This window comes from Heteronotia binoei, chromosome 21 (assembly GCF_032191835.1).
Source record: "Heteronotia binoei isolate CCM8104 ecotype False Entrance Well chromosome 21, APGP_CSIRO_Hbin_v1, whole genome shotgun sequence".
Lineage (NCBI taxonomy): Eukaryota > Metazoa > Chordata > Lepidosauria > Squamata > Gekkonidae > Heteronotia > Heteronotia binoei.
The window spans coordinates 76,918,675-76,936,727 of record NC_083243.1 but is presented as its reverse complement, the minus strand read 5'-3'; the positions used below and the strand labels follow the sequence as shown (position 1 = coordinate 76,936,727).

Genomic DNA, 18,053 nt, shown 5'->3' with positions numbered 1-18,053 from the left:
CTGAACTGTGACAGTAACTTTCCAGGTCCTGCAGCAATTCTGGCCGGCCAGCCAGGCCCCAGGGAGGCTGCCGCACAGTACATCTGGGCCCTGTGATCCCTGCCTGGCCCTGAGGGGGCTGCTGCTCAGTGCAGCTGGGCCCCATGATCCTTGCTGGCCAGCCAGGCCCCAGAGAGGCTGCCACATGGCTCAGTTCAGTCCAGCAATCCCTGAGGGCCACACCAAGTGATCTCGAGGGCCACATACGGCCCTTGGGATGGAGGTTCCCCACCTCTGGCTCAGAGGGAACATTGACTGCAACACAGTGGAAGAAAGACTTTCTCATTTAAAAAAAAAAATCAGTTTGGGGCTTGATAAAATAGAGACTAAGGTGTGTGTGTGTGTGCACGCGCATGCATGTGTATGCTTGTATGTGACTAAAGAAATACCCTTTCCTTGCCCAAATTTCATCTCCCAATAATGCAAGGATCCAGTGCAGATCCGCTGCGCCTCTGGATAACTTCTTGGTGTCTTGAAAGAAAGAATTAACCAATAGTTAAAAAACATTTAACACCCAGGAATGAAAGTTCTATGATAAACACCTGCAAATGCATTTAACAAACATGTGCTATGCCAATGTCTTTGCTTATCTTTATGAGAACTTAGGCCATATGCAAATACAGAGATACATATAGCTTAAGCTAGTTTCTTGTCGCTATGTCTCAGTGTTCCTCAGCAGCAAAAGGGACCAGTATTCTCCTTAATGAAGACTTCTGTAGGAATAACACTGGGCAATATTGCAGTTGCAAGGGTGGCTCTAGCCTGGATGTATGTATTGGCATTCTGGATTGTGGCCTAAAACAGCAATCACAGTGACAGTAATAAGTCTGATTATTTCTAGATGTCATAGACGAATAAGGTATATGCAAGGCATAAGCTAAGCAAAGACTCATCATGACTTAACGCTAAGACAGTAGTTTCAAAGCCAGAGCTCAGGGCCATTCCTCACACAAGAAGCACTTTTGATGTACAAAACTGTGTATAGCTCATGTGTATACCATCAACAATGAGTACACATGTGTCCTGTTATGTGTATTCTGTATTAGAACCAGCATGAATCAGTTCACATGATCTTACATATTATTGCTTCTCATTTACTTATGGTAAAAGAGACGTGTGAGTTGTCCTGCGTGATAAAGTATGCATATAGTATGGTACATGCAGTTATGATCTGTGCAGGAACAACACCATCTGTAATATGGCCTGGAACCTAAAGAGTTTCTGACCATATGCAAAATGCCTTTCCCTGTATTGTTGTAACCCGCCTGGTGACTACATTGAATAACTACCGCCTAACAGGCCCTCCTCATTTTTTTTTTTTTAAATGGGAACGTCATCCAGGTCAGATGACATACTTCCAGGGAGCTGGACCGCAGCACATTTCTTATCATGTTCTGTATTTTTCTACTAGGATGGTCCTTTGCCCATGAGGGATGCTATTTCAGAATTTGTTCTATCATCAGTAGTTATTGGAAAGTCTTGTAAATCAAGTGCTCTTGAGCTGGACTCATGTAATTGGGAGGAGAGATCAAACTAGAAAGGCAATTTAAGCTACTGGTTTTTGAGGGTTTTTTTTAACAAAAGACAGATTAGAAAAGTTTAAAAAGTGTGACATTCCATGATTAATAGGCTTAAACTTCTGGAGGATGTCAGAAAGGACAAAGAATTCCAAAAGGGAAAACTAGGCCAGACACTCCCTCTTCATTTCCTCCACTTCTTTTAAAAATTGAAAGCAGCCTCAGGAAGTGTAAAAAATGAGTGAAGAAGGAGCCACTGTATCATCCTTTTCCTTCTGGCTATTTTCCTACTAATCTCTGACTAGGGCTGGCAACTCTTGGTTGGGAAACAGAGTCACTCTCTTAAGCAGCCATTTTCTCTATAGTCTAGAGCAGGGGTCCCCAACCCCCAGGCTGTAGACCAGTTCCGGTCCATGGCCTGTTAGCAACCAGGCCATGAGTTGCATAATTATTTCATTATATATTACAATGCAGAAAGAAGAAGAAGACAACATTGGATTTATATCCTGCCCTCCACTCCGAATCTCTTCTCAAGAGTCTCAGAATGGCTCACGATCTCCTTTATCTTCCTCCCCCACAAAAGACACCCAGTGAGGTGGGTGGGGCTGAGAGAGCTCTCCCAGAAGCTGCCCTTTCAGGGTCAACTCTGCATAGGGCTGCCAAGCCCCAGATCTGGGCGGGGGTTCCCCCGCCTGGGAGGTTCCCAACCCACCAGCCCACACTGGGCTGGTGGGGAGAACCTCCCCCAACATCGCTAACGCGGTGACATCACCCAGAAGTGACATCATCAAAATGGCAGCGCCCATGCAGGGCTGCTCTAGGTGTTTCTGGGAAAACTCTATTATTTTCCTGGACGCTCTAGCCATTTGGGAGGTAAAAACTCTATGGTACATAGACACCATAGAGTTTTACCTCCCAAATGGCTAGAGCATCCAGGAAAATCATAGAGTTTTCCTGGAAATGCCTAGAGCGGCCCTGCATGGGTGCCACCATTTTGATGATGTCACTTCCGGGTGACATCATCACGTTGCACACACACTCCGCGCGAGAAAGAGAGTCTCCCACTATGGGAAGCTGGGGACTTGGCAACCCTAACTCTACAAGAGCTATGGCTGACCCAAGGCCATTCCAGCAGCTGCAAATGGAGGAGTGGAGAATCAAACCCGGTTCTCCCAGATAAGAGTCCACACACTTAACCACCGTGACAAACTAATAGAAATAAAGTACAAAATTGTATCATCCAGAAACCATTGTCCCTCCCCGCTCCCCCCAGTCCGTGGAAAAATTGTCTTCCACAAAACCGGTCCCTGGTGCCAAAAAGGTTGGGGACCGCTGGTCTAGAGAACAATGATAATTTCAGGAAATCTCCAGGGTCTGCCTGGTAGTTGGTAAGCCTATCTCCAACATACAAACTTTGCCCCTCCGTTGTCACATTTTTAATTGTTTTTCTACATAATCACAGAATTTAGGAACCTACATTTTGAAACAAGAATCTAAGAGTCTCAAGACAATGAGACTGGCAAACTAGAGATGGGAATTGTTTAGTTTTTTGCTTTGGCTCCTTTGACATTTAATGTGTTTTTAACAAAAAGGAAGCAGAGGTGTGTGGAAGAGGATTTTCCAGCATCTACTGTGCACATATCAAAACTTTTCTTATTGGTTTGACACAAATGAATATGTTGGCCAATTCATACTTTAGATTCACAGTGGAAACATAAACCTTCAGAACTAAACTGAATTTGGAAGCAAAGAATAAAGTTCTCAAGCAGCAAGGAAACATACCTTTGTCTGCTGGTTACTTCCTGCTTTGTTTGAGGTGTTGGATGAGAGGAACACACTTCGTAACAGCCTCCTTTTCAAGCTGTTTTCCCTTGTTTTGGAGCTAGGACTACCTTCCCCAGGAGGCCTTGTATTAGTTTGTCCCCCTTGGCAAGTCTGAAGATAGTGCTCTTCAGAGCTCCTTCTCATTCCAGCATTTTCTCTGTTTACATCCAGAACTGGGACATATTGCTGGTGTTGAAAACCTGAAGCAAATGGGACAAAGCGGCTATTTGCACCATGGAATTCTGAAGGCCCCAGGGACTGCGCTTTCATTACTAGACCATTGGAGTAAATTTGGTCATCCAACATGGGTTTATAATCTGGCCACAAGGTCTGCCTTCGAGTTGATTTGCTTCCACCATTACAGTTGAGGTAGTTTCCATATTTGTCTGCCCAATCAGCTTCAGTGGGTTCATCTTCTCCCAGGAGTCCCAGTGATTGGGCTCTTCTCCTGTTTGTGGGGCTCTTTCCTCTCAGGGTGTTAGAGCTGATGAGGGAAAGCTTCTGGATGTCATTCAGTATCCCAGAGATGTATCCTTCCACCTCAAATGTGCTGGCTCTTACAACAGTCTGCCACATAAATATACAAACAAAATCAGAGTTCTGTACCCCCTGCTCCATGTGGCTCTAAGAGAGACCTTTCTACACTATCAAATAGATTAATAGACCTCAGTGGGATTTGAGATTTTGCTTTACACTTAACGTGTGATGTTTAGAAAAGATCCATCATACAAAAAGCTTGACACAATCTACAAGTAGCCCTACCTTAGGCAAGCGTTGTGAAATCTACCTTGTGCAAAACCATCAAGTCAGTTTCCCTGCCACTGTTTTTAATTTCCAGTTCTTTGTGAAACCATGTGTGAGGTCCAGTTCACATGGCCATAAATGGGATTTTATTTTAATTTGTTCAGGCAGTTTGTAAAAGGAAAATATGGGAATTTAGCCCACATTAAACACATACATGATGAGTCAACTATGTTCATACAACCTACAGTCTTTGTCATTCTGCTTGTTGCCCCTTAATGAAGGATACTTTGAAGTCCTGAGAAAGAATAATCTACAAACCTGTGATGATGATGATTTTAAAATTGTTAGCTCATGCAAAACTTTCCCACAGTGTGGAAATGGCCATGAGGCAAACCAAATTGCATTTAATTCTAGAATGTAATATCCATACTTCTTCTGAACTCTAAACTCTGTTATATTCCTAATGTGTTCTGTGGTCTCACCATCTCATTTACTTAGAAAGCAAGAAGTTTATGAGCCTTGCCTATTATTTGACATCATCCGTTTCTCCACAGGAAAGCACAACACAATGTCAGTGCCTTCCCCTGGCAGCATGCCCATTGAGGATGGAATAATCTTCTCTTAGAGTGAAAGTGTCTGCATTAGCCTTTGTCCCTCTCTTGTTCTCGGCATTCAATTTTGTGCAGGGCAGGGAACATGCAGCCCTGCTCCAGATATGCCAATGCAGAATCCAAGAAAAAAGCCACCATGAGGAGTCCTGCTCAGAAGGGAGACAAATGCTAAGTGTGGAATTGGAGAGGGATAAGGTAATCTGGAGTGTCTTCCTCCCCATTCTTGTCACTGATGGTTGTGAGTTTCCTGGCCAGTCAAGCTATATGATTATTCATTCTAAGTGGTGAGGTTAATGCACATGCTACCAACCTAACTGAAGCCTGAAATTTCCCTCTGTTTTCAAATCTGCACTGAAACTCACAACCATCAGTGACAAGAATGTGGAGGAAGACACCTCAGATGACGCTATCCCTGGCCTTTCCCTGCATTCCCAAAGAGGAGGAGGAGGAACTGCCACATGCCCAGCAGTAGCATGTTGCTCTTTTAAGTGATGAGCAGTGGCTACCTTGGGCAGCAGCTGTCTGGAAGCACCTCAGTGCTATTGCTCCAAGGTATCTGGCAACACCTGCTTCTTCCTTTCAGAAACATAGGCTAGGGTGAAGCTGTTCCCAAGTCTCTCTTTTTTGGCCAGTGAAGAGAGGTAATTTGGGGGAGGGGATTGGGGGTGTGTGTGGAATTTTCAACCAGCCAGAGGAGAACTCTGATATACATATTCTCTCAAGTAAAACAGCTGTCAGGAGAAAGTTCTTCTCTTCCCTGCTCTGTCAGGGTAAAGTATCTGCCTACTTGTGTAGACATGCAACTATGTTCTTTTGTGCCTTTTTTTGTCAACAATCTGAAATGTTTTTGTCAACCACCCAACTGGCTTCAGATACTGGCAGCAGATGGGCTGGACTTATTTCTGTGTATGCAATGAAATGGAAAAGGCCAGGAGAAAAACAGCCAATTTTTAAAGGAAAATCCAGCCCATGGAGCCTTTTTGATAGAACTTCGTGCTGACAATTTCTGGGTTACTGCAACACAGAAGAGTTTAGAATATCATGCAGGGTTTCTTTAAAAATGGTGGGTATTTTTTTCTACATAGACTAAGATAACATCCCGATAGTTAAAATACTATTGCTTCATGAGATGGAACAGCTTATTGTTTTGTGAGCAAACAGGTTCAAAAGTCATTCTTGGGAAACCCGGAAAATGGGAGTTAGGCTAGGTGAGTTCTCTCCTTTCTGAAGGGCAGTCTAAGAACACTTTCAGATGGAGGCTGAATTCATGTGTCCTCAGTACCTGCAATCCATGTTGGGACTGTACTGGTCATACTGGGAGCGCCTAATCCTAACATATTACCAAGGTCAAGACCAGTGGTATAGCAACTGAGGCACTGAATTAATAACAGTTCTGCCAACCACCCCCCTCCCCTAGGCTAGGCAATATGTCTTCCATGAGGTAATTTTTTCTCCATCTCTCTGTTTCTTGTCTAAAGCCATTGACCCTGGAGGGAGCATCCATCTGGAAGCTTCCTAATTACAGCTGAACAGAATCACAGCCATGGACATGAGTACTTTTGTAACTCCTTTTATAACACTAGAAGAGATGTCTTCTGTATATAAAAGACCAAACTTTCCTGAGGCCTATAGCTTGATTTCCTCTTTCCTCTCATCCTCAAGATCCATTATGCAACAGAAACAACCATTAAAGTGAATTAACATCTTTTGCTAGAACTCCCATAACTTTAAGGGTAGTGAAAATCCAAATGTGTGTTTTGACAGCATTTCACCATGGCTTTCCTGTCCTCCATACCATTTTGTTTCTTATTACTGAACAGAATAATTCGCTAGCTGAAGTGTACAGAAATGACTGCTTCATTCAAGTGCCAGTGGATAAGAAAATTTATTGAGGAGCATTACTATTTCATACTCACTTTCATAGGCTGAAGCTGCACTCGGGTGATCCTTGATGGGTCTACAACTGGTTTGGGCCGTTTCAGGGTGTCCAGGATATTCTGCCATTGAGGGGGCAGGCCAATAAATTTCCCCTCCTTAGGATCAAATGAGGTATGCACACGGTGCTCAAAGTTCTGTGGAGCAGAAATTTCAGGACGTTTCTTCTTCTTCTTGCGGAACATCGTGCCTGGATGAGAAAGATTAAACATACTGAATTTATGGGCTCTGAACCAGGTTTAGTTATAGGGAACTAATAACATATGTTGGCCACAGGTGGGGATCTGCATCCATATCAGAAGACTCATTGAGCTAATTAATTGGGGGCTGGGCTGAATACCATGAAGCAGATGTATGAAACACATTAAGCTGCATCTAAATATGTAATGAATGGGAAGGTATCTTTTGTATGTGGATCTCGCTTCCTATTTACACCTCAAAAAACCCAAAGCCATTGACCTAGTCCAGCAGCAACTATAAGTCAGTCTATACTCTCTGGTACAGCTCCTGTTTTCCAAACGGGCACATTCCTTTTTACCTGACTTCTTCCAAAATTTGTATTAGTTCATATTCGAAAAATAAAGATCTTTAATTTGTCAGACAGCTTTGGAACAAGATTAAATGCTTGCATCAGCAATAATTATGATCCTTCTTTAGGTACAATATCTGAGGATAAGGTGACTCAACACAAGGACCATACATTTATATATGAACTGCTGACACCAGCTCAATTATGAAACAGTTCTGAATAGGAGGGACTAAAAGTTCAATTAAGCATTGTGCAAGCAGCCTTACAATCACTTTTTAAACTCTAATAGCAAGGTTAACCTGTCTTTGGATACTTAAATCCACTGACTAGAGCTGTGAGAAGCATGACAAATCATTTACAAACCTGAAAAAGGCCCCAGGTTTGCAGAAAAATGTGAAATCTAAAAAAATAAATAAATGGGGATTTTAAAAAGCTGAAAATGATAAAAGGAGTATGTGTAGCTTTAAGCAATGGATTCCTTCATTGTCTGTTGCTAGGCAACTGCAGTATTCCAGGCTAGATTTATGTGAAGAACAAGACAGTGGGAGGGGGCAGGGCCCTTACCAGGCCTATTTTAGCATTTGAGGGAGGACTAATCAAGGATGCGCCTGGCTACGGTTGCTAACTCCAAGTTGGGAAATTCTTGGATATGTTGTGGTAGTCTCAGAAGGGCAGAGTTTGGAGGAGGGTTGAGGCCTTAGGCTGGATATTATGCCATGGAGTCCACCCTCCAAAGCAGTAATTTTCTCAGGGGGACAGATATATGTATATAGAGTTCAGCTGTAATTCTGGGAGATACTTAGGTCCCATCTGGAGGATGGAAATCCTAGGCCTAGAAACAACCTCTGGTGACTTGATACCACCTAACTTACATGACTCAACTAGGCCTGGCTGCCTGCTACTATTCAAGAGCTGCCATCCTATGAAAGTCAGTGTGGTGTAGCAGTCAAAACTAGGGCCTGAGAGACCCAAGTTCAAATTCCTATATTACTTAGGATGCTCAGTGAGTGATTATGGATCAATCACATACTTTCAGCCTAACCTTCCTTACAGTGTGGTTGTTCAGATAGAAAGGAGGAGAGGAGACTAATGTAAGCTGCTTTGGCCCTTACTGTGGAGAAAGGTGAGGTATAAATGAAATAAATTATATCTGAAGATGGGAGACTGATAAAAGATAAGTTGGTGAATGGCTGAGAAGGAAAGGAGGAGGCAGGGAAAGGGAGCAGATATGGGGATTGCCCATGACAGAGAAAAAGGAAATAGTGTGGGGAGGGGGATACAGGGAAAAGTGAGGTGCCATCCCACTAAAGGTTCCCTTCCTGACAGTTAGAGCTGTTCCTCAGTGGAACAGGCTTTGTCAGGAGGTGGTAGGCTCTCTTTTTTTGGAGGTTTTTAAGCACAGGCTAGATGGCCATTTGACAGCAATGCTGATTCTGTAAATTAGGCAGAAGGAAGGTGGGAAGGGTTGCATCAATGCTTAGTTCTTGTGGCCCTTTCTTACATGCCCAGGAAAATGCTGATTGCCATTTTAGAGTTAGGCATCAATTTTTCTCCAGGCCAGTTTTGGCAAGGGATCCTGGAGGTTTTTGCCATCTTCTAGGCATGGAGCAGGAGTCACTGGGGATGTATGTGTGTATGGGAGGTATTTGTGAAGTCCCTGCATTGTGCAGGGGGTTGGACTAGATGACCCAGGAGGACCCTTTCAACTCTGATTCTGCTATGGAAGTGGGTCTGGCCAAGTGGCTGCACACAACTGGTTTTTTCTAGCTAGAGGCTGCCAGAAGGCGAGGAAAAACTTTTGACAGGGGGCAGATAAAGTAGGTTGACTGTTGGGCGGGAAGGAGACAGGGTTACCAATGCCAAGTTAGGATGTACCTGAAGATTTGGGGGGTGGAGCCTGGAGATGGTGGAATTTGAGGAGGGGAGGGACCTCAGAAGGGTATAAGCCATAGCTTCCACCCTCCAAAGCAGCCATTTCCTCCATAGATACTAGAGCTGCCAACCTCCAGGTGGGTTGGAGAAAAAAAGGCAAATAGACTCTGTGCACAACAAGAGCTCAAATACATGTCTTACAAAAGTACTCAATATTATTATGAAATTTCTCAAAATGCAATTTACACCATTCATATATATCAGTATCTTGGTTACAAAATGAAATACCCCTATAAGGAACGAGTAGCCTGAATCATATGCAAATACATTTTTCACAAAGCGAAATAGACCAACTTTTAGTGGGTATCTTCCATTCTGATTTAGGCATCATCATCATAGATCATAATTTTCTTGTGGAGTGGCCAAATGGAGCTTTCCCATTAGTTTAGGGGTGCATTCCATGCACGCCAGAAACCATTGGCTGGTCACAGCTCAGTCACTCTCGCCTCCCACTCTCGCCTCCCCTGCCCCCACCTACTCAGGCCCAAGAATGTTGAACAAACTGCCAAAAGCAGTCTTACCTCAGAGAGAGACACATCTCCCACTCTGTGTCCTCTCTGTCAACTGGCCTCGGAAAGGACTGCTGCTGTACTGCAGCCTCATAGAAGGTGTTGTGGCCACCACCAGCAACAGACCTCTACTGCCCTATCAATGGCCCATACAGACAGCCTGCTCTCCTCAAAGTCCACCACAAAATCTCCAGGAATTTCCAACCAACGTGGAAAGAGCCCCATGGTGCAGAGTGGTAAGCTGCAGTACTGAAGTCCTAAGCTCACAACCTGAGTTCGATCCTGGTGGAAGCTGGATTCAGGTAGCCAGCTTGAAGTTGGGAGAGATCAAAGATGGGGAGAGGAGAATGATGTAAGCTGCTTTGGTTTCCCCCTCCACACAGAAAGACTGTTCTTTTCCTTTGTAGAAACTGCAGGGAGGGGGAAGGCAATGGAAAGCTGAAGTCAGAGGGGCAGATGAAGGGAAAGAGATAGGGTTGTCAAATTCAGGTTAAGAAATTCCTGGAGATTTAAGGAGTGGAGCTTAGAGAGGGTGGGGTTTGAGGAGGGATGAGACCTCAAAGAGGTACAATGCAATTTCTTCCTGGGAACCACTGTTGCCAATCTCCAGGTGAGGGCTGAAGACCACTCAGAATTACAACTGCTCTCCAGATGGTAGAGATCAGCCCCTCTTGAGTGGGGGGGGGGGGGGAGTGAATGCCTTCACTTCGGTGGGTAGGAAGACAGCAAGGGTGGGGGAGGGCACTCTTCCAGAGCCTCCTTCTAGAGCCTGTTGTATTTTTCTTCACAACAGACCTTACTCCTAGTGAAGACACAAGACTCCAAGAAGTGTCAATTTCACAGTCCAATATTTAGTCCAAAAAGTGCAGGCTCAGTTTATTAGTTGTACTGGTCTCCAATCTCATTTCATTGGCACTTTATCAAAGCTTAATAGGCAGTAAGAGTAATTCTTCAACAGATAATTTCTCAAAGTTCTGCAACCTTCCACATAGCCGCTTTGGAGGATAGCCTCTATGGCATTATACCCTACTGAGGTTGCTTCCCTCCCAAAGCTCCACCTCAAAATATCCAGGAATTTCCCAACCTGGAGCTGACAACCCTAAAAACCCAGGAAAAGAGGCAAGTCTATGGGGTCTTTCAGGAAAGAGAAAGAGGAAATAGTGGGGGAGGGGGAAACAAGATGCCTCCAGCAAGTTCTTGTGGGTTCCCATTTGTCTAAATGTGTTTTTTTTTAATTCCAACATTAACGACTCTTCCAAATCATGCAAAATACCAACCCTCACTTTTGAAGTTTGGCAGTATAGTGTATTAATTAGTGCCAATAATGTACTAATGAAGATTGGGGGAAGCCTTATTCCAAGATAGTTCAACCTTGGGGGAAGGAAGGCAAAACATTGGTGCCTTTTCTGATTTCTCCTTTCTTTTTTATGAGCAAGCTACCTGAAAGCTTTTCCTCCTGTTTCTGCATTTCACCCCCAATTCTTCTTCTGGTTACCATTTCAGTATTATTATTGATGTTGTAATCTATTCATTGATGAAAAGGCCTCTGATAACAAGTCCTCTGACATTTTTATATGCCACACAGTCACAGGTCTTGTCAGTTTTCTCTACCAGCCCTGGAAAGCTGGCAGCTTTTTGTGAAGCCTTTTCCATTCAGCAGATTTTCAGTTGCCTGCACAGTTCTTCAACTTCACAAGGAGCTCTCTTGAGCCTCCTCAGTACCATGGTTTAGTTATTATTCTCTAAAATCTGGGTCAGAGGCAGAGCATAACTCTAGTGAGAATAATTTGCACTGCAGCAGGCACAGACATTTCTGGCAACATTTGCATTACATGTTCTCTTCAGCAGTGTGTTCATGAGTGCAATAATACACTATAGGGTGCATGTATTCTTATAACATGCTGCAGTTTCCAATAAAATACAGTGGATAAGTGAAGGCATTCTTTCTTTTACTGCCCTGTTTCCTGGAATCAGAACAGTCCATAATGGACATTTACAACAGACTATATAAGCTATTTAAAAACAAATGGATAAGATGCAAACATTGTCCAGGAACGATGTGTTGGAATCACTCCTGCTCTCAGGACAGGCTGAGAAAACCAAAGGCATGAGCCTCCCAGAGGTTAAAACTGCAGAGACCAATGTTGACTGGAGGAAAGAAAAAAAAAGAACACACTGCATTGGATTCCCTGCTGTTGACCTCCTAGCAAACAGTGTATGATAAGAGACAAGCCAGCCCTTGCCTGGCAAACTGGAAACTCAGCCAGGTAGACCATCTTGATCATGCCCAGGAGGATCCCTCCCACATACACAGCAATACCATAGCATTCATAATGCAGATAGTTTTAAAGCATACTGTTGCCTGTAGAGGAGCAGGTTACACCCCACATCACAACATTCCTCTGTAACTTTGCATTCTTCTGTGTACAGGTCCTGAAAATGAGACAGTTTCAGACACAAGCTCAGGTGCCGACAACCCTAGAATTTTAATACAGCAACTGATACCATGTGATTCACAACAATGGACTCTCAGGCATAGCAGCTAACAGACTTTTGGGGATCAATAGATAGGAGCATGCTGATGTTATTGCTATGTCTGAACCTGCTGTGTGATTTGTCTTTGACATTAAGCAAGTGTATGAGCTGTAGAGTTTATAAATAATCCCTATTATTAATTCTTTACAAATAGTATAGGAGTTTAATGCCTCATTTTCTTCCAAAGATCATGTCCCAAAGCTGTTTTAAATGCAGGTAGACTTATCCTTCTTTAGGAATTATATTTAGCCCTGTGTTGGAGGAGAAAGCACCACACACAATCCTGCTGACACAAGTGTTCACCGCTTTGAAAGAGACAATGTGCATAGATTCCAGTTTCAAAACACACATATGGTTCTGGTACACATGTAAAAAGGTAAAGGTAGTCCCCTGTGCAAGCACCAGTCATTTCCGACTCTGGGGTGACGTTGCTTTCACAACATTTTCACAGCAGACTTTTTACGGAGTGGTTTGCCATTGCCTTCCCCAGTCATCTACACTTTCCCCCCAGCAAGCTGGGTACTCATTTTACCAACCTCAGAAGGATGGAAGGCTGAGTCAACCTGAGCCGGCTACCTGAACCAGCTTCTGCTGGGATCGAACTCGGGTCATGAGCAGAGGGCTCCGACTGCAGTACTTCAGCTTTACAACTCTGCGCCATGTACCAAGGCTGAAAATGCACATCAGCCCTTTTGGATAAAATGGTGACTTTTGGGGGGTCACATAAGAACATAAGAACATAAGAGAAGCCATGTTAGATCAGGCCAATGGCCCATCCAGTCCAACATTCTGTGTCACACAGCGGCCAAATATATATATATATATATATACACACACACACACACTGTGGCTAATAGCCACTGATGGACCTCTGCTCCATATTTTTATCTAACCCCTTCTTGAAGGTGGCTATGCTTGTGGACGCCACCACCTCCTGTGGCAGTGAATTCCACATGTTAATCACCCTTTGGGTGAAGAAGTACTTCCTTTTATCCGTTTTAACCTGTCTGCTCAGCAATTTCATCGAATGCCCACGAGTTCTTGTATTGTGAGAAAGGGAGAAAAGTACTTCTTTCTCTACTTTCTCCATCCCATGCATTATCTTGTAAACTTCTATCATGTCACCCCTCAGTCGACGTTTCTCCAAGCTAAAGAGCCCTAAGCGTTTCAACCTTTCTTCATAGGGAAGGTGTTCCAGCCCTTTAATCATTTTAGTTGCCCTTTTCTGAACTTTCTCCAATGCTATAATATCCTTTTTGAGGTGCGGCGACCAGAACTGCACACAGTACTCCAAATGAGACCGCACCATCGATTTATACAGAGGCATTATGATACTGGCTGATTTGTTTTCAATTCCCTTCCTAATAATTCCCAGCATGGCGTTGGCCTTTTTTATTGCAAACGCACACTGTCTTGACATTTTCAGTGAATTATCTACCATGACCCCAAGATCTCTCTCTTGGTCTGTCTCTGCCAGTTCACACCCCATCAACTTGTATTTGTAGCTGGGATTCTTGGCCCCAATGTGCATTACTTTGCACTTGGCCACATTGAACCGCATCTGCCACGTTGACGCCCACTCACCCAGCCTCAACAGATCCCTTTGGAGTTCCTCCCAATCCTCTCTGGTTCTCACCACCCTGAACAATTTAGTGTCATCCGCAAATTTGGCCACTTCACTGCTCACTCCCAACTCTAAATCATTTATGAACAAGTTAAAGAGGATGGGACCCAGTACCGAGCCCTGCGGCACCCCACTGCTTACCGTCCTCCACTGCGAAGACTGCCCATTTATACTCACTCTCTGCTTCCTATTACTCAGCCAGTTTTTGATCCACAAGAGGACCTGTCCTTTTACTCCATGACTCTCAAGCTTTCTAAGGAGCCTTTGATGAGGAACTTTATCAAAAGCTTTCTGGAAGTCAAGGTAAACAACATCTATCGGGTCTCCTTTGTCCACATGTTTGTTCACCCCCTCAAAGAAATGTAACAGGTTAGTGAGGCAAGATCTTCCCTTGCAGAACCCATGCTGAGTCTTCCTCAATAACCCGTGTTCATCAATGTGCCTACTCATTCTGTCCTTGATAATGGTTTCTACCAACTTTCCCGGTATTGAAGTCAGACTGACTGGCCTGTAATTTCCCGGATCTCCTCTGGAACCCTTTTTAAAGATGGGGGTGACATTTGCTACCTTCCAGTCCTCAGGAACGGAGGCAGATTTCAATGAAAGATTACAGATTTTTGTTAGAAGATCCACAAGTTCAACTTTGAGTTCTTTCAGAACTCTCGGATGTATGCCATCCGGACCCGGTGACTTATTAGTTTTTAATTTGTCTATTAGTTGTAGGACCTCCTCTTTTGTCACCTCAATCTGACTCAGGTCTTTCAACACCCCTTCCAATATTAGTGGTTCTGGGGCGGGCATTATCCTTATATAGTGCATTATCCTTATATATGTACATAAAATGTAACTCCTGCAAAGAGCATTGTCAAGACTTGGGCACCAAAGTAGAGGAGGAAGCTGGTTAAATGTGCCCTGCATCAGTTACTGAGATGAGGATTACTGAATTGATCAGTATCGGCTATGGTAAAGAAATTCTTGTGATTCCACAATTACTTTTTCTTAATTAAACAATCACATTTCCAAGAAAGCTTCAGCCAATAATTTAAATCAACTTATGATGGCTAGACTTGTTTACATGAGATATTGGAAATCATGGATCGTTTTGTAGAAAAATAGGTGGTGGAGCTCATTAGCATAACTCATTAGCATACCCTCCCCCACCAAAAGCAACCCGACGCAAGAAAGGAGAGCCCTAGGTGTGCAAGGCCTGTTTGGGCTGGCTAGAGATCCAGCCAGTCCAAGCAGGCCTCGCCCACCTGGGGCTCTTCTTGGCCACCTCCCCACCCAGTCAGAAGGCCAGGAAGCCACCCGCCACCCAAAATCACATAAGAAGTGGAGAAAGGGTGGTGTGAGCTTCTCCAGGGGTTAATGAGGGCTGCTGGGGGCATGGCAAAGCCCCTAGTGGCTGGCTGGCTGCCCGCTCTCCTAATCCAGGAATTGTTATGCAGCTGCACCTACTATTCAATTGACAAGGTAGGTGGGGAGGAAGAGGGGAAACCCTCAAAAGGTTCAGGAGCTGCGCTCCTATGAGCTCCTGCTGAATTCAAGGCCAGTTGGAAATCAAATTTGGTCCTGGTTCATGAATGGGTTAATGAATGGGTTGGCAAAATCAAGGACACCTATACCATGATGAAGCTTACTCTTTTGTTACAGGACAATGTGGACAACAATTTGAAACCCTTTGAACTGGTGTGACAGTTTGTACTCAGACATCTGCATGCATATTATCTAGAAGTTCTAATTCAAGATGGCTTTTTGCACAGGTAAACAGGACTGTAATAAAATGGTTCAGAAAATTGCATTGGAGAGGGACTGTAGCCTATGCTACAATATTATCTGTCACTGCAAGTATGCTCCAGACTAGGTAGTTCTATGTATGCCACTTAATGTATCATGTTTAAAAACTCATGCTTTGTTTCAGCTGTTTAAGATTTCTGTTTGTTTTCAAATTTCTGTAGTCCATGCTCTACTGTACTGTTTACTGGATGTCCCATCTTGTTGATTGTACTTGACTTACACTATGGAATCTGGCTTGAGTCTCAGAGAGACAGGCAGACAATAAATAGCAGCAGCATCTGTTGTATTTGCGAGCTACATCCGGGGACCAGTGGACTTCCACTGATCACCTCTGTAGCGTTCGCTGTGTTGTAACTTCAGGACTGAAATGCAAGACACAACATTCCTCCCCCCTTAGTTCAAGACTATTTGGGGAGTTGGAGCGGCCACTGTGGCTGGCGGGGCGGCTGGTTCCTCGTGATGATGTGACGCTGGAAGAGGGCTGTCCGCCGCTTGTTGCTGTTCCAGAACCTCTTCTCTCGGAGGGTTGCTCCTTCCGCTGTGGTGCTCTTCCGTCTGCATAGTTGGTGCGGCTGGCATAGGCTGGGTAGCTCCCGGGGGTGTGGCTGTTAGTTCTCCCCCCTCCCCCAATCGCTGTCGGTTCTTCCGGCAAGGTGCGGTGGCACAGCTGGTCAATATGCTTCCTTGGGATCTGGCCCCCCTTCGACGAGACCTCGTAGGAGTGGGACCCTGTGACCCGCAGCACCCGGGCGGCTACCCACTCCAGCCCGCTTGTAACGTTCTTTGCGTATACCGGATCCCCTGGCGGCTTCCCTGGTTTCGGGGGAACTGCAGCAGTCCATAGCCCGGTCAGGATGCAACTTGTCTAGCCTAGTGATCAACTTCCTCCCCATTAGCAACTCGGCAGGACTTAACCCGGTGACGGGTTGGGGGTGATTCTGTTCCCAAATAGGAAGGCTGCCGGGCGGTGGTCCCAATCTCCCTGTACAATGCGACCCAGGGCCTCTTTAGTGGTGCGCACCATGTGGTCTGCTTGGCCATTGGTGGCTGGATGGAAATGGGTGTACCGAATGTGCTGGATGAGGTACCTATTGAACATATGAACATATGAAGCTGCCTTATACTGAATCAGACCCTGGGTCCATCAAAGTCAGTATTGTCTTCTCAGACTGGCAGCGGCTCTCCAGGGTCTCAAGCTGAGGTTTTCACACCTATTTGCCTGGACCCTTTATTCAAGAACTCCTGGAACTCTTTGCGTATGGACAGCATAAGGGTGCACTTAAATGTTCATGGCAGGAATCATCACCAGAATCTGAAGAGACACCTAGGTTCTTGTAATGTACTGAGTGATGAGACGTGTTGAAGGCTTTATTAGCGAGTACATCACAAGAGGGAGAAACGCTGGCCGGGTCCCAATTATATACATACCCCGGAACAACCCTCAGCCTGGCCAGGTCCAATTCTGGCCAGTTAAATTTCCCACCCTTCTATCTCCTCGTCCATCCCCGGCCACCATACATAGCTACGTGCCAGGGCCTTCATACGCACTATCCCCGGGTGTGTTTCATGTAAGGCTTCCAGCACTTGCTTCTGCAATGGGCGGGGAACCACCACCCTACTACCCCAGAGAATGCACCCCTTGTGTATGGACAGTTCATCTCTGCGTGATGCGAATGCCTTGAATCTGCGTCCAGTTTGCCCGCAGGCTACCCCCTTCCCACCCAATCTAAAACACATGCGAGGATGCAGTCTCTACCCATAGCCCTAGCTACCTCAGCGGCGTGGAGGGGCCTCTCGGGTAGAGTCTCTAGAAGCATCACATGGTAGGCAGGGGCGGGATACGGGTCCATAGAGGGCAGCGGCAGGCAGCTGAGGGCGTCAGCATGTCCAATAGCTTTGCCAGGGCGGTGGACCAGGGCATATGTGTACAAGTTGAGGAACTGGTTCCACCGTAGGACATGCTGTGACAGAATTTGCGGTGTCTGGCGGTCTGGGGCAAGGAGGCCCAGTAGCGGCTTGTGGTCCGTGGCAATCATGAAACGCCTACCGTACAGGTAGTTGTTGAATTTATGCACCCCGCCACTATTGCCAAGGCCTCCTTGTCTATCTGGGCATAGTTGTGCTCCGCAGGGGTCAGGGTCCTCGAATAATAGGCCACGGGAACCACGTGGAAGCATCGCAAGCCAGAATCACTGGTAGGAATTCGTCAAAATGGTGGAGCACATCATTGGAAACTAGGAGGTACTTGACTGCCTGAAAAGCAGCGGCCTGCTTCTTTTCCCAGACTCACGGGGCGTTTTTATCGAGGAGCCTATGAAGGGGTTCTACGATGGCCGCTTTGTGAGGCAAAATGAATGATAAAAATTTAATAAGCCCAAGAAACTTTGTAACTCCGCCTTGCACGTGAGGGCAAGGGCGTGGACTATTGCCCTGGTCTTGTCGGCCGTCAGGTGGATT

General features: G+C 45.2%; 1 protein-coding gene across 1 annotated transcript in view; it reads right to left on the bottom strand.

Moving 5' to 3' along the window:
* Nucleotides 1–18,053, bottom strand: part of PAK6 (p21 (RAC1) activated kinase 6) — a 71,601-nt gene that overhangs the window by 40,088 nt on the left and 13,460 nt on the right. The window contains exons 4-5 of the mRNA XM_060261983.1: nt 6,652–6,860; nt 3,339–3,947 (exon numbers count right to left, since the gene is read on the bottom strand). Of these exons, the coding sequence (XP_060117966.1) occupies nt 3,339–3,947; nt 6,652–6,855 (813 nt within the window). The 5' untranslated portion in view covers nt 6,856–6,860. The remainder of the gene's footprint in view (nt 1–3,338; nt 3,948–6,651; nt 6,861–18,053) is intronic.